A 22,956-nucleotide genomic window follows, 5' to 3' on the forward strand; every position below is an offset into this window, starting at 1 on the left:
CATCGCCACTGCACATGGTGCCAAAAAAGATCTCGGCGACTGAAGATCATGTGAAGATTACCGGGACCTCAGTGCTCAAACCTTACCAGACCACTATCCCCTTTTTTACATAGAGGACTTATCAAATTTGGCTGGTTGCACGATTTTTTCTAAGATAACGTAGCGAGGGCTTACCATCAAATCCCCGTGCCGCCCGCTGAAATTCCGAAGACGGCCATTACCACACCCCTCGGCCTCGTTCAGTATCTGAAGATGCCTTTTGGATTGCGCAACGCTGCACATACTTTTAGACAAACTATAAACGATGTTACGCGAGGGCTTGACGTCACTTTTGGCTACATCGATGATCTCCTTGTCGCAAGTTTCTCCGAAAGTGAGCACGCAGCGCACCTGCGCGCCCTTTTCCAACGCCTAATTAAATAAGGCCTCGTTATCAATCCGGCAAGGGCCTTTTTGGCGTTGTTACAATTGCATTTTTACACCATCTTGTCACTCTGCAAGGTAACCGGCCTCTCCACAGCAAGGTAAAGACCGTTCAAGATTTTCGGCTCCATGCATCACTTAAGATGCTTAAAGAATTTTCGGGCCTTCTGTAATTTTACTGCCGCTTTATCTCGTGGCGTGCAAATAGATCCAGCTGCACCACTTGAGTGGGCTGACGACATTGCAGCTGCATTCGCGGCTGCGAAGAAGGCACTCGCTGACGTCGCTTTGCTAATACACCCCGTTCCTGACGCTCCCGTGCGTCTTGTCTCTGGCGGAATACTTGAGTAGCACGTCTCTAGGTAGAAGCCTCTCAGTTTTTTCTCATAACTGCTAAAGCTACCGGAGGCTAAATAAAGCATCTTCGGTCGAGAATTGTCGTGGTGTACCTCGCCATGAAGCGTTTTCGCCACTTCCGGGAGGGTCTGGACTTTCACGTCGTCACAGACCATAAGCGCTTGACGTTTGCCTTCCGACGGAATAACTGCATCAACACTGAACGCGAGATGCGCCAACGGTTCTTTATCTCAGAGCTTACAGCGGATCTGCGTTACGTCTATGGACCGGAAAATGGGGCTACTGATGCACTTTTCAGTGTCAGTGCCATGACATCCAACTCACCAGTGTACATGCAGGAGGTAGCCGCCGCACAGCTCAAAGACAACTGCATCGGCTTCGCTCATTGTCCACGTCCCTGTCTTCCGCTGAATGCACGCTGCCGTTTTATTCCATGTTGATTACGTGCGAGACCTCCATGGGTATTCTACGCCCCTACGTACTTTGATTTTACGTCGCGCCATATATGGCAGATTTCTTCACATGCGCCACCCTGGTATTTATGCCACAGAGGCAACAAGAGATACGAAGCGAAAGTACGTTACGCCCATAGCATTCTTGTACAACGAAGTGGCAGTTCAAACACCACCAATGGCTGGCCCCCTCCGTGGGAATTCACGACTATTACGACAAACAAGACCACTCGGCTTCGTCGCAAAGAAAAGCTGGCATCTCGACCACTGGTTGATGCACTTCCAGGTACAGGCATTGCATATACGGACGCATCAATTATAGAAAATAGCGGTAGAACAGCAGCTACGAGTCCAACACACAGCGAACTAGAGGTACATAAAGAATATGTTTCAGAATACCCGGACCCGCTTGTGATGGAACTCTATGCAATCCGCGATGCTATGGACGCCATAAATAAAATAGATTCCATAACAGAAGCTCACATCTATACAGACTCCTTAGCCGCCATAAAACAACTGAAGAAAGTGACGAAGGCACTATGCGTTACCAAGGAAATCCACGCATTCAATAAAAAAACAAAGATAAGCATCCAGATAAATTGGACACAAGACAATGCTGAGAACGCTGAGCTGAGAAAAGTTGACCACCTCACACACGAAGTTCTAAACACTAATGCGCACCCCACCAGGCTCCCTTTCGATGCCCGCTCCACTGTTTCCATCTTAGCATCCTCTTTAAGGAAAAGCAAACGTACTGTATTTGCCAAAAGTATCCAGGCTGCATGTTCTGCTTCTCGCTTGTATTCTAAAGCAAACAGATTTCCGTAGGACCAGAGCTTGTTAAGAACTGAGGATAGGAGCTCATCTTTATTTTTCACAGGTTTACAGCCTCATAAGTGGTACAGATTTTATATTACCCGATGGAGAAGTGGAACCCGCAGCCTGGTTACTTTTGGCAAAAATGGCACCTCATTCCCCCGTGTACATTCCTACTCCCTCCTAACTTAGCGACATTGGAGGAGGTTTCCCTTAGAAGGATAAGAGCTGGGGCGGCCCTACTCCCGTCGGTAAAATGCCGATGGGAATCGCAAGCAGACATCGGGCCAACCACATGCCCGGAGTGTTCCACACAGCTGCAGAAGTGGATTTTCGCCACCTGCTATGGGCTTGTGCAGAGACAAGGGCATCAAGGACACAAAGTCGGCGTGATCTGGGACTGACCACAACAAGGGAAGAGGACTTTTTTAAATGGCTCACCGACAACGCGAAGAGCGGGAGCCTGCTCCTGTTCCTCACGAAAAACCCTTTACATGAGTTTCTATAATATGCCTTATGACAAGGTTGCGTACAAAAAAAAGAAGCTGGTTACATCGCGCTTCCTTTGTCCGAGCATGAATGCCGATCTCCGTCAATGGCCACGAAAGTGACTTCAATGTATGCGCGTGAAAGTTCAATGGCATACCATCAGACCCACCTCTCCTTTTCGACTTCCCCTAGCGAGGTTCTCCCGCGTCCGCATGCACATTGTTGGACCTTTTCCGTCATCAAGTGCGGCCTCGTACCTACTCATGTGTGTATCGTTTCACCCGCTCCCCCGAGGTTAACCCCATTTCTGACACTGCGGTAGCGAAAGTTGTTATGGCCTTTATTCTCGGCTGGGCGTCTCGTTTCGGCTGCCTGTCTGTCGTCACCAGTGACAGCAGCCGCCCGTTTCCGTCGGCCCAGTTCATCGCCTTTGCCAGCACCCTGGGCGTACGTCCGTCATATTTATACGAGCGCCTACCATCCTTCAGCCAATGGCATGATGGAACGTCTTCCTCGCCAACTCAAGGTTGCCCTTGCCACTTATCAACCGAGGGAACGCTGGTCCGACCATCTTCCTCTAGTCCTTCTGGGCATCCGCTCAGCACTGAAAGCTGACTTCGGCTGCTCTTCTGCTGAGCTGGCCTACGGCGTTCCCCTGCGACTTCTTGGGGAAGTCTCCCTCGTCTCCTTCGCTCCTCCATGTTGCTGCCCACTATCTTCGAGGCGTCCGGAACACATTTTGACACCTCACGCCGGCCATCCCTGTTAACTGTCACGCTCATTCCATGTTTGTGAGCCAGGATCTCGACTCCTGCAGCCTTGTTTTTGTTCGCAGTCCGTCCTCACCTAACACCGGCCTACGAAGGACCAATCCGCTTGCTTCAACGTGCGACGAAGACATTCACCCTAGGCATCAGCGGTCGTGAAGATGTGTGTTGACAGGCTGTAACCTGCCCTTATTGCAAGCCTCCAACCGTAATATCTCCACTCACTCTCGCTTCGACCGTGCTATGTCACCAAACTCGTCTGCTGCATTGTCAGATCCGTGGCTTCCGCTCTACGTGGGGAGCCCTGTAACGCCCCTTGTGCTCCGCGCTTATCGTAAGCTACGGCACAGTACTGGACAAAGTATAAGTTGTCACAAGCCACCTCGGCGTGAGCAGCGCAATAAAAAAGAAAACAGTTCGTAAGGGAACGCTGTTGGAGCTGGTTTATCCTCATTTTAGTTCCTACATACACATTTGTCCAGGGAGAGTATCAAAAAACCAATGAAATCAGAGCATATTGTAAGCATCCATAGACTGCAAAAATAAAAGAATAAGGTGGTTCTACAGGCAATGTATTCCCATAGAAGGGGAAGATGCTAACGAATTGAAAGGGGACGAAAAGTGACAAACTCAATAACATGACGCATATTTAACATATCCAGCAGCAAACATCTATTTTCTTGTTTACTGCCTGGTTTGTTTAGGTTATTGTCATTTTTGTGCAAATTTTGAGTGAATGCGTGTTATTGTTTGTCACAATGTTTTATAATATTTTGTTTATCTCTTTTTCGCCTGAATCGTACCCTTGATGAATGAGTATTCGCTGCAATATCTAAATGACTAAGTATATCCCCAGTAATTGTTCTCTGATAGTTTCTGCGCACTCTGTGTAGTTGACGTTGATGCGTAGACAGGGAATATAGTTTGGTGTTTCAGATGCACCGAGAAAAAAGATATTGCTCCAAAACGATTTTAATCACATTTATCTCGCTTGATCAGAAAGTATTTAAGCGAATTATGCAGTCTCAATGAGGCTAGAGCAAATATTCTTCTATGGGAGGAAAAGAAGGATAGAAGGAAAGTACTGAAAGGTTGTCATAAAAGATGCCGTCTTCTTTTTGGACGTTGTAAAGGCCTGAAGTGTATGAACATGAAAGCCTCTGTTGCCTCTAAAATTATCCAGGACAAAAACTTCCTTTTTAGAAAACAGTTCGTCGCAACTGACACTGTCAGACATCTTCATTTCTGCCAGCGAGATAACATAGTGTAGCTGCATAGTGTAACTAGCTCAGAGTGCTCTACGCTGGATGCAGGCTGAGCAGCTGTGGAAGTGCCTTTGCGGACATATAATTATCGTAGGGTGACTTTCGCGCTATACATACGGATTGAAAAAAGCGTTGGGTGGTGAGAAACCAGGATAAGCAATTGATGTAACAAGTCCATCTCCACTTATAGCATCTCACACTTGAAATATGAATGCGAGGCTTCAAAATCGAACCTATGCCAAGCGAAAAAAGGCATCACGTAAATATACAGAAGGCAGCAACAGATAAATGGCGGTCACAAAACTCTGTTGTAAATGAAATCAAGGTTATGATGTATAGGGTGTATAAATGGGAGCCCTAAAGCCGAACAGCGTTCAGTAAGACAAATGAATATTCATTGAAAACATAGATAAGTTTTACTTTATTTGCCTAAACGTTATTTTCATTAGAGACAAGACTTCTGTCTTTCAGTATCACGGATTATGAGGCTTGCTGCAAACAAGCATCTTACAAACGGCCTTGGAAGACATCGCGGTTTGGAGGTATCTTCCGACAGCAAGGCATAGGGAAGATGAGAAAAGTAAATTGAAACTCGCTTGTGGGTTTGCTGGCATGTTTGCTGACATATATGTGCGTTGTGCAGGAGGTGGACCACTTGCTCCACGCTGACGAAGGTGATGCATTGTTTTGCATTGCTTTGCTCTGGTCTGGACTGGATCGCCCCGTTTCTCCTGCCGACCTCGACGTCGTCAAGTAAACCTTCTTCTGCATTTGGCGGAGATGCGGCTTGATATCCACGCCCTGGAGCTTCTCACACGCACGCTAACGGCAGCTTCTCTTACCGAAGCGGGACTCTCATCGGCCGACCCAGTTACCCAGTTGGTCCTCAGCTGCGGCAAACTACACCAAAAACGAAACTACACACAGCGCTGTAGCAATGCGACACACTGAGTCGGTTTTGTAAGCATGTGGTGAGTTGTCAACACATGGCGCAGAAAAATTACCAACTGTGGTTCCGTGTGATATCCGTTTATTTTCCTTGGATGCCAGTGGACTTGTAATGACGGTGCTTTTGGACGGTGCTTTTCCACATAGGCTGCCCTCAGGCGATGCATCTTTCGTGAAACATCATACCCGTTGCTGCATCGATTTATATTTCAGTAGCTACCTCGGTGACAGCTGTGAAATTGTTTTATATATCGTTTCGAGAACAAGATTTGTTTCGTTTTTTTAGTATGAATTGCAGAAGCATTAGTGTCTTTCGAAAGAAGGGAACTGATCAGGTTTCCACAGAATCGTCTTTGCATACTCTGCTTTGAATGTGTCCACTCTGAGAATGATTTTGTTCCTTGCTCCTCATAAATCAACCTCCAATGCTTAATCGTGAGTTCATTTGTAATGTTGCATTACACATGCGTTCGTACGCGTATCTAGACATTGTTACGACGGGCGCTTGAGGTTGGAGCGCACAACAATCGAGAAGGCTGGGAGCTCAGGTTGGTCAACGGCTGCGCGTCCGGCACAAGAGCCTCCCGGCGTCTTTCTCTTGGTCTTCTGTGGTCCTATTCATCGTCTGCAGTATGGCTACATTCTCCCTCAAAACAGGCGAAGTCCCCCGGGCGCTGGGTTTATTCGTTCCTATTGCACTGACACAGCTTCATACGGCCAACATGGAGACATCCGTTGTGGCTGAGCGGCGACCACTTGCAGTCATGCGTGCTATCCGGTTATGAATATGTTAAGGGGCCGCATAATGTGCCAAACGTTGATGGGCCAAACGACGCTTCCTGAGAGATCGGTAAAGCCACTCTAAGTATCCGTTGGCATATACACATGGCGCTGACGGTTGTTGTACGAACTTTGGAACGCTCCTGTGAAGCGAGAATTCGAAAACGGGTGAGACGTTGAGCATCTTTCTTTCCGTTTTTATGCATATAATGCACAAAAAATAGTCAAGAACTGTTTGCACTTATAGCCAGCGGGCTAGTATTGGGCCCAATACAAATTACGATAAAATGTAAGTAGACGTAACAGCAAATTAGTAACCAACTGTAGATAACACAAATTAAATTGCAACAATTCACATAGGTTTCTGCTGGTCGAGGAGAAATGCCTTAAGAGCGGACACAAAATTAATTTTAACCTTTACATCTTTAGCAATTCCATTCCAAATTTGAGCACCATTAAATTCGGTTAGTCCTCGCTCACAGGTATTCTGGCATTGTGGTAGGTTAAAATTGCGAAACGTTGCTGCTCTTGTGGTTCTGCGACGGAAGTCAGAAGAGATCTAGTGAAAGGGAGTCGTTTGATACTAGAATACTATGCACTATGTCTGCATGTTTAGTAGATATATTGAGTTCAGAGGAAGAAGTCTCAGTGATTTCAATAAAGGATTTGTTGAGTCAGTGTACTAAGAAGACGTTAGAATAATAACCACTCGTTTTTGCATTCGAAAAATTGGGTCTAGATATGTCTTATATGTGCTGCCCCAAGATTTCATACAGTACACCACCTGGCTGAGAACAAAAGCAAAATAAAAAATACGCAGGATAGGGAGACTAAAGGACTCACGAGCTTTTCGCAGTAAATAACAGGCACAAGCAAGTTGTGAGCATACACTGCGCGTGTCTGTTTTTTTTCCTTTCCTGTACATGTTGGGTTGCAAAAATAACGACATGATAATTATACCATGAAACTTGGAGCCTCAAGTAGTCTATTTAAATGTCAATATGATCGTTAATTTCTTTCTGAATCAAAAGGAAATGGAATGATTAGTTTGTTGAATGTTTAGTATAAGCTGGCCCGAAAAAGAGTTTCGACTATGGACGGTTTGTCATGGACAGAATAAAAAAGATCGACGTCTGGAGAAACCCGGGAAGCACGGGCATATTAAAGAACGAACGGGTTATAGCCGTTGGTCTCATAAGTTTCAGTGATGAAGTCTAATAATTATAAACGGCAGTATGGTATCCTATTTCTTACTTTCGGATGCGATGCGCATAGAGAGCATGGTAAAAAGCGTGTGGTTTGTTCCCTCCGTCAAACGGTTGCTTTAACGGTGATATGTTGTGGAGTGTCAAAAATGTGACGCGCATAAACGGAGAAGCTCTTGCACGACATCTGCCATAAACTAGCGGCCTTGATCACTGATGATCACTTGCGTAGGTCCACGACGCAGGATTACAGATCGAAGCAACAACAGGGACATGTGGTGCGCGGTGGCTAAACGAAGATTGGTAGTCTCGCAGTAGCGAGTGAGGTAGTCTGCACAAAGCACGATCCAACAGTTTCTGTAGGAAGAATTCGGGAAGGGACCCATATGGTCGTTCCAATTTTATCGAATGCACTACGTGCTGGAGTTAAAGCATGTATCCGGCCCTGTGACGTGCGTGGACGTAGGGGGTTTGTGCTGTGCAGCTCACCCGTATCGCTCAGTCGCTTGGCGCACATTCGGTCAATAAAACCGATCTTGGGCGCAGTGGAGCGTTCGTATCGAACTTAGATTACCGGAGGTGGGGTTCGTCGTGCATTGCACGCAGGACGTACGAGAGGTGGCTCTTAGCAACAGCAAGTAGAAAATTCGTACCAGTGAGTGAGTAAGCCTTTTTGGGCAGGAGGCCATCACGTTGCCAGAAGGGGTGGTAAATGTGGGAAGCCGCGAAGCCGCAAGCAGCAGCTCGACGCTTATGTCGGTCACATGCTGAGTCCGCAGAGCCGAGCTATCTGGAAACTCATTCATGACGGAGGCGATGTAGTATTCGAAATCGACGGAGTCATATTCTTACGTAGGAAGAGGAAGACGTGGAAGACATTCTGAATCGGCGTGTTGGCGGCCAATTTTCTTCTAAACAGTAAAGTATACTCCTGCAGAAGAAGGGTCCAGCGTGCCAGACGACCACATATGTCGCATATGTCGCGTCTATAAAGGTACCACGCAAATCACTGAACGGCCAAAATTACAGCGATGCACTCACGCTCCGTAACTGTGTAGTTACGCTCAAGTTTGCCGAGGCAACCACTAGCATACGTAATTAGGTGCTCATCGGTTTCCGCACGTTTTACAGCACAGCATCGACATAAATCCTACTTGAGTCAGTGTGAACTTCCGTTGGAGCGGAGGGGTTGAAGCGCCGTTGTATGGGATGTGATGTAAGTGGAAACTTGAACTGGTGAAAGAACGCGTTCCAGTCTCAAGTCCACTCGAAAAGGACTTCCTTATGGAGAATGAATGTCCGAGGGGGTAGGTGACGTCAGAAAATCGCGGAATGGACCGCACATGCAAGATCACAGCTCCCCAAAGAACTTCGGAGCCTCTTTTAAGTCTGGTTCTGGGAATCCTGCAACTGCTTAGTCTTCTGTGGATCGGGCCGAACGCCAGTATCAGCGCTTGACGTTCGCGAAAACGGCACATTGAATTCAGGACAAGGCCAACCTTCAGCAGGCAGTGTAAAGCAACAGCGATTGTTGTTGTTGTTGTAGTGGTTATTTATTGTATGTACAAAAGGAAAGAAAAGATGTTTGCCAGCCCCGGTATCTGCTATTTGATATCTGAAGCACCTGAATTGGGGTGGCGGAAATAAAGGGATAGCGAGGAGAAGGTAGAGGAAATCAAAGAGGTGAGTGATAGGGAGAAAGAAAACGGTAGGTAAAAATAAAAGAAATATATACACTATGGTACAGTATACAGTAGTTTGCTTGAGGCCGACCCGCAAATGCCTTAGGTCACTGAGCACTCGGCACATCGGGCAGGCCTCCGCTAGCTCTGCGTCAGGCAACTGTTCACAACGCATGCACTGGCACACTGTACAAAACACTGACGGCTGTCGTGTGCGATCGGGCGTTATTGTGGGAAATAGCACATGTGGAGCGTTCAGTCACAGCGCGCACTATCTGGCGAGGTGAAATAGGCGGGTCATCAAGCCCTCCGGTTCGATGTACTTCCACAGGCTCACGTGACCTCGCGGACGCGCGCACTACCCGGCGGCGACAGGAGCACAGCTACGCTGTCCGGGATTACCCCCTGCGCTCTGCAATCCGCCAGCAACTCACGTCATGGTTCGGCTAGCGCGGTGCAACGAAGTAGATGTTCGAGAGTTTCTACCGCACCAAAGCCGTCACACATGTCACTAGTGGCAAGTTCGTGGCGCATCCGTCGTTCCCCAGGCCACACACATCCAATTCCGGTGTTATATTCTGTAAATGTCCGCCGAAAAATAAGATTGTCTAAATAACACATGCAGAATTTTTACTTGAGGCCGCGAAGTTCTGTATCCGTAAATATTTCAAATGTCACCGGCGTATTAAAGAGGCCGAAAGGCATCGCATTAAATTTAAACAGGCCATCCAGCGCCACAAATACAGATGTTTTCTTGTCCGCAAAGTCTATCGGAATTGGCCACTACCCCTACCGCGAATCAACTGATGTGAAATAAGACGCGTTGAAAATACAGTCTATAGCACCTTCGATGCGCGGGTTAGGATACACATCCTCTTAAGTGATGGAGTTGAGGTGATCCTAGTCGACGCAGAACCACCTTACGCCGTCTGTTTTTGCTCAATATCATGGTAACAGCTAAATAATTGGAGGACTCCTGAACTGCGCCCCGCTTCAGCATGTCTTGTACTTGCTCGGTGATGACCTGGCGCTCTGACAGCATAGGCAGTACGGGTTTTTAGCGGATTGGATGGGCTGATCCCCTGTCAATCCTATGGCGTGAGTGAGACTGTGGAAAACGTTACGAGCCGTCGGACTGTGCGAAACCTAAAATGGGAGATCTGTTGGGACAACAGGTTCTTCAACATATGGTGTTGCGATCCGTTCTACGATGCGCTGATAAACGGAAGAAACGTCTGGTACGCAGGTGAGTGAATAGCGAGGTTGTCAGGCGAAGCAGCAATGAGAGTCACATAATTGGGGGTAGCTGCGCAACATGAGGCTAATTTCGAGCCCGCTGGAAAAACAACAGGATCCATTGAACAATTTATAGTCCAGTGACTAGTATCGCCATCTTTGATAGAAACCATGCAATGCGGCACTAAGACATTTTTATTGACACTGTAATGAAGAGGTGCCACAGTAGACTCAGAGGAATCACTAATGGCACGGGAGCAAGACTACTAGGCGTATACTGCGGAATTGGGAGCTATGATAATTTCAACACACACAAGCACCTACAACGTCTTCTTAATTTGAGACTCATCCAAATTTTCATCGGGAAGAGAACCACCACGCTAAGCCCTCCCTTCCGACAATCAAATGTAGCGCCTCACATAAGCAGGAAGTTGATTCCCAAGATTACTTTGTGTTTAGGTCGGGGCAGCACTGCAAATTACACCCGAAATAAGGTGCTCTCAAATGAAGCGTTACGCTAGACACCCCAATCGCGTACAATAACTCTCCACCCAATCCATAAAAAATAAGCAGCTTTGTCCAAACGAACATAACTTCGTGTTCATAAAGTTCTTAAATGCTAAACTCCTCACTGAAATAGTAGCGCCAGAGTCTACTAACGCCATTGTAAACAAACCGTCAACAAGCACATTAACTTCCTTCTTCAACATGTAAGTAGGTGGAGGAGTACCAGGCATCACAGCAGATTTTCCAGCAATCTAGCCTGCACTGAATGAGCTGGTTGGCTTTCCTGCAAGGGTGCCAGTGATGGGCCCCGTGCGGACGTCAAAGAAATGAAGGAGATGGTGGTACACTATGTTCAGAGTTGGGAGAATGGCTGTGATGCCCGATAGCCGTAGCGGAAAATCTGATGCGCTACAACTCACCGGTTTCACACGGAAATAGGCCGATCAGCAGGCGGTGCCTCATTGGAATCTTGCATGGTAGAACGCGACGAACATCCAAACGTAGGTTCCGGGATGATGTAGCCATCCGGCGTTCGACACGATCTATAGTTGTAGATTGAGGGTCTGCGGTGATCATAAGACAACTGCTGGCAAATCTGGTTGGGTCTTAGTTGCTGCGTATCCAGGTCTTGGCGGCTGGTGAATTTGTTGTCATTCACTGGTGTATACCTGGACGTCAGTGGTGACGCACGTTCATGACCTAGAAAAGCATGTTTCACGTGCAAAGCCAGTTGGCAGGGTAAGCTGCTAACGTCGTTAAATATTATCCCGGACTATTTCGCGGATGGCTCTAAGGAGAATTTAGGATGGAGGTATGTCGACACTGGCCACAGTAGTGACGTTAGCAAGCCGCCCAAACTTCGGTGTAATGCGATGTTATTGAGTGTCCCGAATGTCCGGCAGTGTCAAATAACATATGTGACCGAGCTCAAATTCCCTTTGTAATGATGAACTGGTAGATGTCTCCTGCAATTCCCTTGAGCAGATGGCCTACCCTGTCTTTCTCCGTCATCCGGATTTTACGGTCTTAATAATTTCAGTATTGCCTCGATGTAGGTGGCGAAAGTTGCAACTGCTACCGGGGTGCCCCGGGCAAGTGTCTGCTCGGCCTGCTTTTTGTTCGTAGTTAACAGCCGAAACAATCTGATGGTTTCTACAAAACTCCCCCAAGTCGTCACGGAGTCTTCTTAGTGGTCGCACTACATCAAGGTGGCCTAGGTCCAAAATAACATGACATTCGCGAGCTTAGCTACCGAATCCCATCTAATGAAGTGGCTTGATCTCACGTTCAAAGTGAGTGAGCTACTAATCAACATCTTCCCTTTGTTGACCAGCCAAAGTACGAGGCACTCAAAACAGCAGCGTCACGGGATATATTGATATCGTTACGTGGATATTTACAGTCCCAAAGCTGTCCGTTGATGAGGGCACCGATTTCACAACACTCAGCGTCGTCGTCTTCTCCGAGTCTGTTGCATTCTTCATCCTCATCACGAACAGCGAATACAGCTAAGTACCACTAACCCCCCGCGGGAAAAGCACAGTCCCGGTGCGGTCAATGTTAGCGAAATAGAACGCTGATGATAGGCTGTAGACGGGACACGTGCACTATTTCGGAGGTTGGAGCTGTGGACGGGGACTTCGGAACCACAGTTTCAACTTCGTAGGTGACGTCGGTCACGGGGCGCAAAACACGGTAAGAGCCAGTGTAATGAGGCAAAAGTTTTTCGAACAAGCCCACTCGACGGCACGGGAGCCACAGCAAAACGAGAGATCCAGGAGTGTAGTGGACATCACGGTGGCGGCTGTCGTACCGAACCTTTTGAGAGTCTTGGGATTATAGAGCCTGGCATGAGCTATCCGGCAGGCATCATGAGCGCGGGTGACGCATCACTGGTGTAAGTACTGGTGGTGTCTGCCGCGGGTAGAGAGATGTCGAAGGGTAGTAACGGGTGTCGGCCAAATAATAAATAAAATGGGGAGTATCCAGCGGTAAAACGGACAGATGAATTGTAGGCGAATGTGCCAAAGGGGAGATGAACGTCCCAATCTCGATGGTCGTCAGACACATACATGGCCAGCATGTCTGTGAGGGTACCGTTTAGACGTTCCGTGAGGCCGTTGGTCTGGGGGTGATATGCGGTGGTGAATTTGGGGCGGACGGAGCACGAACGGAGAATTTCGTCAACCACTCGCGACAGGAAACAGCGGCCACGGTCAATAAGTAGTTCGCGAGGAGCACCATGAAGAATTACTTTTTCTAGAACGCAGTCAGCGACGTCTGTGGCGCAGCTGGTCGGGATGGCTCGGGTAACAGCGTACCGAGTAGCGCAATCGGGGGCGATGGCAATCCATTTGCTCCCCGAGGCGGGAACTGGAAAGGGGCCAAGGAGGTCAATGCCTATACGGGAAAACGGGTCTGTTGGTATGGGTATCGGCTGCATATGACATGAAGGCGAAATTGTGGACTTCTTCCGACGCTGACACAGTTCGCATGCGGCAATGTACTGCTGAACAGAGCGGTAGAGCCCCGGCCAGTAGAAACGTCGGCACAGGCTGTCGTATGTGCGAGAGACACCCAAGTGGCCAGCCGTGGGAGCATCATGGAACTGTTCAAGGATGGTGGAACGCAGGTGTTGGGAAACAACGAGCAAAAGGTCTGTGCCATCTGGTCGCATATTACGTCGGTATAGGGTGTTCTCGTGGAGCACAAATAAGACGAGAGATTGGTCAGGGCTGTCGGAGGTAAGACGGAAGATAATGGAATGCAGCGAAAGATCTAAGTGCTGTTCCTTGGCAATGTTGGCAAAGGCGGAGACAGACAAGACATATGCATCATCGTCAGAGTCTGTAGGACTAATGGAGTCGACGGGATGACGTGACAAACAGTCTGCATCTTGCTGAAGCCGGCCGGACTTGTAGACGACGGAAAAGGTGTATTCTTGTAATCGTAGCGTCGTCGATGCGCGGAAGAGGATATACATCTTTTTTGGTTATCTTATTCAAATGACGGTAGTCAACGCAGAAGCTCCAAGTGTTGTCCTTCTTCTTGACCAACACGACAGAGGATGCCCAGGGGCTACTGGAAGGCTCGATTATGTCGTTCGCTAACATATTTTCGACCTCCGTTTGAATGACGCGTCGCTCGGCAAGCGAAACGCGATAGGGCCGCCTGTGAATAGGACTGATGTCACCGGTGTCAATGCGGTGGGTGACAACTATCGTTTGACTCAATGGGCGGGTACCGAAGTCGAAAAGGTCACTGTAGGTAAACAAAAGCTTGTGTAACACAGCGGCGAATTCAGGTTGCAGATCGGCTGCAATCATGCTGTTAAGCGGATCAGGGCACGATGTGGACGACGAGGGGTTGTTGGCAGGGACGGCAGTTGTATGATCTGTAGACAGAGCTGAAATGGCACAACCGGTAATCGGGGACAGCGCAGCTAATAAAATTTTCTCGGGCAGAAATTGAGTAGAAAAGCTGAAGTTAAGGACAGGGAGAGTGGTGCGGTTCTGGGAGATGTGTACAATTAGATGAGGAAGGGTGACGTGCCGCTGCAGGATGACATCAGTAATGGGACAAGCGAGTAATCGCCATCTGGGACGGGTGCAAATCACGACATAGGGATGTAAACGACAGTTTCAGGAGGAAGGCGGCTAAATTGTTCTGATCGAAGGCGGGGTGAGCAGGAGGGGTCTTCAGAGCAGAGCGAAAGGTCCAAGCGAAGTAGGCCGCTAGAGCAGTCAATAAGGACAGAGTGGGCTGTTAAGAAGTCAATGCCAAGGATAAAGTCGTGGGGGCATTCATGTAGGACGGTGAACAACACTGGGGCATGCCGGTCAGCAATTGTAACTCGCGCCGTACACATGCCAACCACGGCAGCAGGGCTGCCATTGGCGATGCGAACTGTGGACGAGACGGCTGGCGTAAGGACTTTCTTGAGGCGACGGCGAAATGAGGAGCTGAGAATGGGCAGTTGTGCGCCTGTATCAATTAGAGCAGAAACGGGAACTCCATCCACAAGGACGTCCATACGGTTATTTTGTAGGGCAGGGGTCAACAGAGGTTTTTCGGTCCGGGTCATAATGCAGCGTCACCTCCGGGAGCTGCATTGGCTAGTATTCCGGTACGTGGCCAGAATATGACACTGGCGAATTGCGGCGAGGAAGAGGAGAACGCGAACGTCGTGCTTGCGGGGATGGTGAACGGTCGGCAGCATAGACAGTGGAACCGGGGTCAGCAAGGGTCTGGTCGGAGCGAGGTGGGGAATAGCGAGGGGCATAGTCTCCGCGGTGGTCGACATCGGTGTACTGACGAGATGGCGTGTACCAGCGGCTACGGCAGTGGCGGGAAATGTGGCCAATGCGAGAACAAGTAAAACAGATGGGGCGATTGTCGTGGGTACGCCATTCATTTGGGTTGCGGTAACGATATCGGGGCGAGAAACCGGCGTTGGTTGAGGTGGCAGCAATTACTGGAGGGGCAGGTCCTGAATCCGTCGTGTCGGCGGTGCTGGTAGAAGGGAGGCCCATATTCGCAACCTCTGGGCGAACAACAGCCTTATTAAGTGATATGGTAGTCAGGGTGCTGTCGGGTGTATGCGACAGAGAGGCCGCGGGAGTCGTTTCCTCAAGCTCTTGGCGGACAATGCGTGTCAAAGTGCTGTCGTTAGCAGGCGGTCGAGGAGTCGGGATATCGATATAGGAGGAGCTAGCAGCCGTGTTCGGCAGCCGGTCGAAACGGTGAGAATTGCGCCTCTGTTTCACCTGCTCGAAACGTCGGCACACCTGTAGCAAAGAGTCCACGGTGGAGGAATCGTTGCACAACAGGAGGTTGAAGGCATCGTCGGAAATGCCTTTTACTATATGGCCGACTTTATCCTCCTCAGGCATGCCTTGGTCGACTTTGCGGCATAGAGACAGGGCGTCTTTGTCGTAAGTGAGATAAGACTCCGTAGACGTTTGGGCGCGAGAGGCGAGCGCTCCTTTGGTGGCAATGTGGCGGCCAATAGGCTTTCACAATTGGTCGTGAAGCTTCTGTTTGCAAATATCCCAAGATGTTAGCTCGTCTTCGTGGGTTTCAAACCACACCCGCGCGGTCCCAGCCAAGTAAAATGTTACATTCGAGAGCATGAGTGTGGCATCCCACCTGTTGTGCTTGCTCACGCGCTCGTATAGGGCTAGCCAGTCGTCTACGTCGCCGTCGTCGGTCCCGCAGAAGGTTCCGGGGTCATGGGGGTGGGTCATTACAACAGCAGGGGCGGCGGCTGTAGAGGTAGAGGTGTCGGTAGCCATCGTGGTGGTTCCGATGTGGTGTCCGCTGCGGAGATCCAGTTTGTGACAGGGGATCGAATAGATTCACCTCCACCAAGAGATGTTACGTGGAAGATTTGCAGTCCCAAAGCTGTCCGCACAATTAACGTTGATGAGGGCACCGATTTCACAACACTCGACGTTGTCGTCTTCTCCGAGTCTGTTGCATTCTTCATCCTCATCACGAACAGCGAAAACAGCAAAGTAACAATATATTACTAAAATGCATGCACTGATCAAATTCATTTTTTTATTTTTCTCGAACCACGACTAAGGCAAGAGCGCATACATGAGCGTGGCACATTTTCAATTGAGTAGTGTGTGGCCCACAACAAATGATTGATTCCTTTTTAGTTATAGTAACTCTAAAAGATAATTCTAAAAGGTAAGGCCGGCTCATTCGGAGCCTGGGACCCCTATTCCACCCGAGAACGGTGTCCATGCCGCCTCGGCGGATTCGGCCTTAGCCCTTATTCCCGAAGCCCTCTCCATCCTCCGGGAGCTATCGGCGTCTTTTACTGCAACGCTTGGCCGCGCTCCGCTGTTCTCTGGATACCCAGTACCACCGGTACAACTTCCGGAGTTCCGTGCATTTTCTGACGACGCCGAAGCGTGGATTCAAGTGGTCGACGCTGCTGCCCGGCGTTCCGCCTGGTCTCCAGCCACCACGCTCGCCGTCGCGGAAGACCATCTCTGTGGTGCCGCCCGCGCCTGGCACCAGTACGAAGGCCGCCGCTACACCACTTGGACGGCCTGGACCTCCGCCCTTCTTGCCGCGTTTACACCCCTGGCCAGTGTGCACGACGCCAAACTCACGACGATGAGAGCGCGGCGCCAGGCTCCAGGTGAAGAGGTCGCAATTTACATTTATGATAAGGCCCGCCTTCTTCAGGCCTGCAACATCGAGTGGCCCGCATCTGCAGCCAAACAGTACATTGTCGACGGGCCTCACGATGCCACCCACGCATCGATTATGTCCACACTGAACACTGACAGCCTCTCAATCTTTGTGTACCAGCGGCCTCCTTGCATGATACCTCCAGTCGTCGCGGGACCCTTGCTGCCACCGGGACATCTGCCGCAGCACCATTGCAACGCCGCGGTTGCTTTTCGTGAGGACAACATCGCCACATGTACAAGGACTGTCCTCATGCTGCCCGCCCGCGCATACAATTCCAGAACCACCCTCTTCCCTTCCTGCCGGTTCATGTTGACGACACCGGCGCGTTGACCGCACTGGTTGACACCGGCGCTCAGCGAACGGCATTGCTTCAACGTCATGCACCGGGCCCGATGAGTCGATGGACCTCGTCTCCTTTGCAAGGCTTGGGGAGAAGCGCTGTTCCCGTCGGTGCAGCCGACATCTGCATCTGGACTGAGGCTGGCAGCAAGGTCCTGGTGGCCGTCCCTGTGTTTGCGGACTTGCCTGTTTACCTCATCTTGGGCGCAGACTACCTCATGTCCGGGGATGTGGCTCTGTCAATCGAAAACGGCGAAGTGCAGCTCCGCTCGTGCCGTACCGTCCCTAGCCCGCCCATGGACAAGCATGCTAAAGATGCCTTTGCGCGACAACCCAGTGGTGACGGCTACTCTCGGGTTCGACACAGCGAAAGTTGGCTCTTATTTTGTCAGCAGGATATAAAGAAGGTCCAAAGCGAGGCCAGAGATTTGGCGGCTATCATGGCTTCCCTTGGGGACACTGGAAGCAACTCCAAGATTGTGCTGCGGGATGCTACGTTGGCTCAAAAACCGCAAGGAAGAACAGCATCTCCTCGTACTTCCTGCTGCTCTCCACGGGCAGGTGCTCCACGCTATTCCCTACTCCCCCACAGGAGGGCACATTGGTCAGCGAGCCACGTTGCGAAAGGTGCAGGAACGCTTCTGGTGGCCCAAGATGAGCAGCAACATCCGCACGTACGTTGCCAGCTGCGAGGTCTGCCAGCAGTACAAGCATCTTCCAGGCTGTCAACCCGGACTTCTAACGCCAATCCTTTTGCCTGAGGCTGTATTTGAAACCGTAGGGATCGACCACATTGGAACTCTGCCGACATCAGCAGTGGGCAACCGGTACATATGAGTGGCTGTATATTATCTGTCAAAATTTGTAGAGGTTGCTGCTGTACCCTCCCTCGCTGCCCACTACGTCGTTGAAAATTTACAAGACCGGTTCAAATGGCGGCACGGGCTTCCACGAAAACTAATATCGGACCGCTCTACCACCTTCCGGAGTCGCGAAATCCATGCCTACCTGCGCCGGGCGGGAGTTGAACACCACTTCGCATCGGCGTACCACCTTCAAGCGAATGGTCTTACCGAGCGGACGAATCAGACCATACAGTCGCGACTCGCTCCCTTCTGCATGAACAAGACTTGAAGACTGGGACCAGCACCTACGAGCGGCGGCCTACGCTGTCAACACTTCTGTGGATAGTTCTGCAGGAACAACGCCTTATGAGATTGTGTACGGACAACAGCCTCAACTTGCAGGATTGTGCAACTTAGAACCACCTATCAACATCGGGGCCCCTGTACCGCGACAGCCAGCTTGTCAGCGCATCAGGTCAGAAGCACGGAAAAGAGCGTCTCGGACACAACAGGCGCAAAAACGCAACTATGACCGTCGACATCGACCAGCCCCTCACTATAGAGTTGGAGACGAGGTCTGGGTGCGACGTGGCCTACATTCAACATGGCGTAAGTTGACCGCGAAATATGATGGGCCCTACGTAATAACTGAGCGCTTAGGTGATACTACGTGGCGTGTGTGTACTGCGGCGTTTCAAGCAGGCTCGGGCGGGCGGAGGAGGAACAATTTCGCAGTGTACGTGTCGCGGTTAAAGAAAAGGGTCGTTCGCCTGCAAGACTGATTAGGACGACTGTGCTGTCTCTTCTTTTCAGGTCCGCAGTCATAGCCGAGTGTGATGCCGAAACAACAAAGATGAAATACAGATGAGAGAAGCGGAGCGGAATAGGACGAGGAAGTAGAAATAGAAGGGCTAGGCAATCGAGTGGACGCTCAGCTCAGCGCGTCTCAGTTTCAGTCTTTACGATATATATATATATATATATATATATATATATATATATATATATATATATATATATATATATACATATGCGTGTGTGTGTGTGTGTGTGTGTGTGTGTGTGTGTGTGTGTGTGTGTGTGTGTGTGTGTGTGTGTGTGTGTGTGTGTGTGTGTGTGTGTGTGTGTGTGTGTGTGTGTGTGTGTGTGTGTGTGTGTGTGTGTGTGTGTGTGTGTGTGTGTGTGTGTGTGTGTGTGTGTGTGTGTGTAATTCCTCCCTTTCACCATCAATAGAATAAACGCTTGGCGGAAGGTTCAATTACCACACCTAGCCCTCCCATTTCAGGGAGGCAAAATCGTGGTGTCAAACAAGCAGGACACCAATTCGTGTCGGGCCATGTCCCCTTCCATGTCATCTTTGTCGAAGCATTTCTCGTGATTTTTTACCGACTATACCAAAAAGCTTGCATTGACTATACCAAAAAGCTTTGCATTTTCTGCAGAATAACGAAGTTTTTATTCTGCTTTATACATTTTTTGGGTAAAGTTGATGAATCTAATGCTTGCTCAGATCAAGTGAGAATATTTTTCCTTCGCTACGAGAAAGCAATAGATGTCTACTCTACCATGCGTTTTCTCTGAGGGGAATAAATACTAAGGGTAATAAATTTACCATCACACTCCGTATGAGCTACGCCGAGACTGTGACCTCCGAGGGCGCGAGCTCACATTGAGCGCGCAATGATATAACAATTGGTCCGAGCCTTCTACAAAACGTACAATGCTTCTGGAAGTTTTCCGTATAGCTCATTAGCGAAAGCATAGCAAGCAATATGCGAAAAAACTGTTTCATGGATAGTAATTGCAGTAATATTCACCTCACAGTACTTTAGTGCAGTGTTGTGAGCGAGGAAATCGTCGCGAGCGAATGTGTTGCATATTGAGCAGAACATAAGGCCATTGTCCTATTTAAAAATGCTAACTACCGTTGGAAGTTCATTATGCGCGAAAATATTTAACATACTGAAAATTTAATCTAAAATTGAATCCAATATTTTGGTTTTTCTTTTGTTACTAAAACCGAAACGCATTAATATTTTAGTATCAAATACCTGGTGTGAGAGCAGAACAAATTTAACGGATGATTTTGTTATGAACTTGAATATGACAGCATTCCTATCGATTAGGTAGAACTACATTTTACAAAATTTTGCAAAAGCGACACTAATAATTTTAAATGTGCACTCTACTCGCTTCATATTAGCCTTCCAAGAATTCGTTATGTGCGCTAGGGGAAAAGAACCATATTTTATACTATTGCCTATTTACACATTATCTGAAATGTGTTGAAATCGCTATATGACAACGTTAACCTGAGGCCTTAAAATTATTCGTGGCCTCTCAGATAGCTGCCCTACGCTTTACCTCTAAACTTAAAATGGACAGCAGTAATAAGTTTAACATGCAATGCAATTGAAGTTATAAGCAGTTTGAAACTTGGCTGGTTTATTTTCTTGACACTCTTCCTTGCATACACATACTGAACAAATTCGAATTGGTTAAGTAGGCGGTGTACTCCCAGGATTCAAGCGAATGTTAATATTATAAAAGAAAATTTGTACTTTCGTTAAGTTTGTGCACCTTGTCGTAACAGGTATTGACAAGATAAACTATCTCACAAATGTGCTCGCATCGATGCTGATTTCTTTCATGGTGGTTGTTAATATAATAATCTTTTAACAAGCGGAGGCATCTGTTTTGGTTAAACGTTTATTAAATTGAGCAAACTGCACTCACTGCCGTAACATTCTCTCATTTTCATGAAATTGCGTTAAACAGAACATAAGGCTTTTTCACTGCTAGGTAGTGCTCAAGATCTCATATGATTTCTACTCGTCTCAGATATGATTTACAATTACCGGAGAACAGGTAAATTTTTGCAAACACCTGTCTTGCTACACTATCGATGACCTCTAAATTCACACATTGTTCTTCAAGAAAAGTGAATAAAATGTTATCTGGCTTTCATTACTAAGTATTTACCTTTTGAATAGTAACAATATTGCAAACTAAGCCTATCGACTTTCAAGAGCCCTCAGCTGGTCTGACTGCAGTTGATTTTCGCTTTTAAAAGTTTGGTTGCCATTATCACAGACACCTTATATAAGGTAGATACTATTGTACCCAGCCTGAAAATGCAGTTTTCAATCAAGTCTTCTGCGCACATTTTGTCGCAAATAGTAGCGACATTGGTAGAGATTATTAGGGATATTTTTATGCAAGTGTCTATAATGCTTAGCTGCGGAGCATGATGAATATGGCTTTATTTATACTTGTTATGTTTCCATTTCAACACTGCCGATTCGCGATCAGCACAAGCCCAGCAACTCCCCGAAGATGAAAAATATGTACTTACTGGATCATAGGTAAAAGTAGCGTGAGAAACATAAACGGAATCGTCATAGTTTGAATTTGCAGGCGTTTGGGGGGCTGAGCAGCCTGCCAAAGACTACATATATCTAGTATAGCATAATATATAAGAGTGAAAAGCTTCGCAGTTACATTACGAACACAAGCACGGTTTGCAGAACACACGTCTTTGCATAATTTCCGCATCTACTTTTAGCAGAAGAAATATGCGAATGCCCGATGAATTTTTCATCAGACATCTGCTTTGATATGCGCATGGATAATAGAGAGTAATGGAAATGTTGAATTATTAATTATGTGGACAATATTTATTTCAGATGGTGGTACTCAAAAATAATATTGGAAGAGGAGTTTCCTTAGGAGAATATTTTAGCACTTCCGTTTCTAAATACTTTTTTAACAGTTAACAATAAGCAGCAGTACGTGATATGTTTTCAAGAGCGTATGCTTCATTTTTCTCATTTGTGCGTCAAGAGACCCAATAGAACAAACGGCTAAACACTCACATTACACGCAGAATTGAGAGCACGTGATTATTTTTCTCGGCATGGCGCCTGAAGACAACTAATATATGCCGTTTTCACAAAAATTGGTGCAAATATACAGATGAGCTGCAGTATGAGTCCGTTCAGAGATTTTCTTCTGCGAGGAAATGGGTGGATGGGAAAACTAGTTGCGAAATAAATTCGGGATGACAGTCTATCATTCTGAAACGTGAGCTTGGTTGCCATATAACTCCCCTACTATGAACTGTATAGAAGTTCGTGTTGTACAATTTGTAGACTGCATATAAATCACTTTGTCTTAGGCAGATGTGTTGGAGCATAAACGGTGCTTTTTATGCGCAGTGTTTGCTGTGGCGGATAGCCTGCGCTTCCTTGAGGCCGTTTACGTTGCCTTCTACATGAGGTCTTGAAGAGAAAAAAAATGGCGATGGGTTATGTAAGCTAGGGCAGGATATACATAGCAAGAGCATAGCGGCATAGAGCGGTTTGGTAGCAGCCGCCGAAGATGTCGCCATCAGTGCACCCGCTGAACTTCAACTTATTCACCAGATGGCGAAGCGGCGACGCTGGTTGCCATGGTAACGGTGCATGCTTAGTTCTATATGCAGCTGACGACGAAAACTGGGCTCTCACTAGCGTAGTGCAGCCCTTGCTACACAAGCTCGGTCTTCGAGTATGAAGGATCTTTGTCACAATGGTGATTATAATGACCTACGGAGTGCATTAAATGTGATGCCGTTCTGCTTGTAGGATTGCT

General features: G+C 48.1%; 1 protein-coding gene across 19 annotated transcripts in view; it reads right to left on the reverse strand.

Moving 5' to 3' along the window:
* LOC146193288 (uncharacterized) overlaps positions 1-21,877 on the reverse strand; it is a 114,609-nt gene extending 92,732 nt beyond the window's left edge. For 3 of the 19 annotated variants that reach the window (XR_014706808.1, XM_084602648.1, XM_084602646.1), the window contains exon 1: positions 21,680-21,869. Coding sequence is in view for 9 of the 19 variants with exons in the window: in XM_084602648.1 (XP_084458774.1) it covers positions 21,680-21,726 (47 nt within the window). In the remaining 10 variants the exon portion in view is untranslated. Of the gene's footprint in view, positions 1-4,686; positions 4,803-11,346; positions 11,627-21,679 lie in introns of all 19 variants that reach the window. The other 16 variants (XR_014706814.1, XR_014706810.1, XR_014706815.1 and 13 more) reach the window with 13 other exon arrangements.
* Between the last annotated feature and the right edge of the window lie 1,079 nt (positions 21,878-22,956).

Source organism: Amblyomma maculatum, chromosome 4 (genome assembly GCF_055883805.1).
Source record: "Amblyomma maculatum isolate TAMU_Amacu chromosome 4, ASM5588380v1, whole genome shotgun sequence".
In the NCBI taxonomy this organism is placed as follows: domain Eukaryota; kingdom Metazoa; phylum Arthropoda; class Arachnida; order Ixodida; family Ixodidae; genus Amblyomma; species Amblyomma maculatum.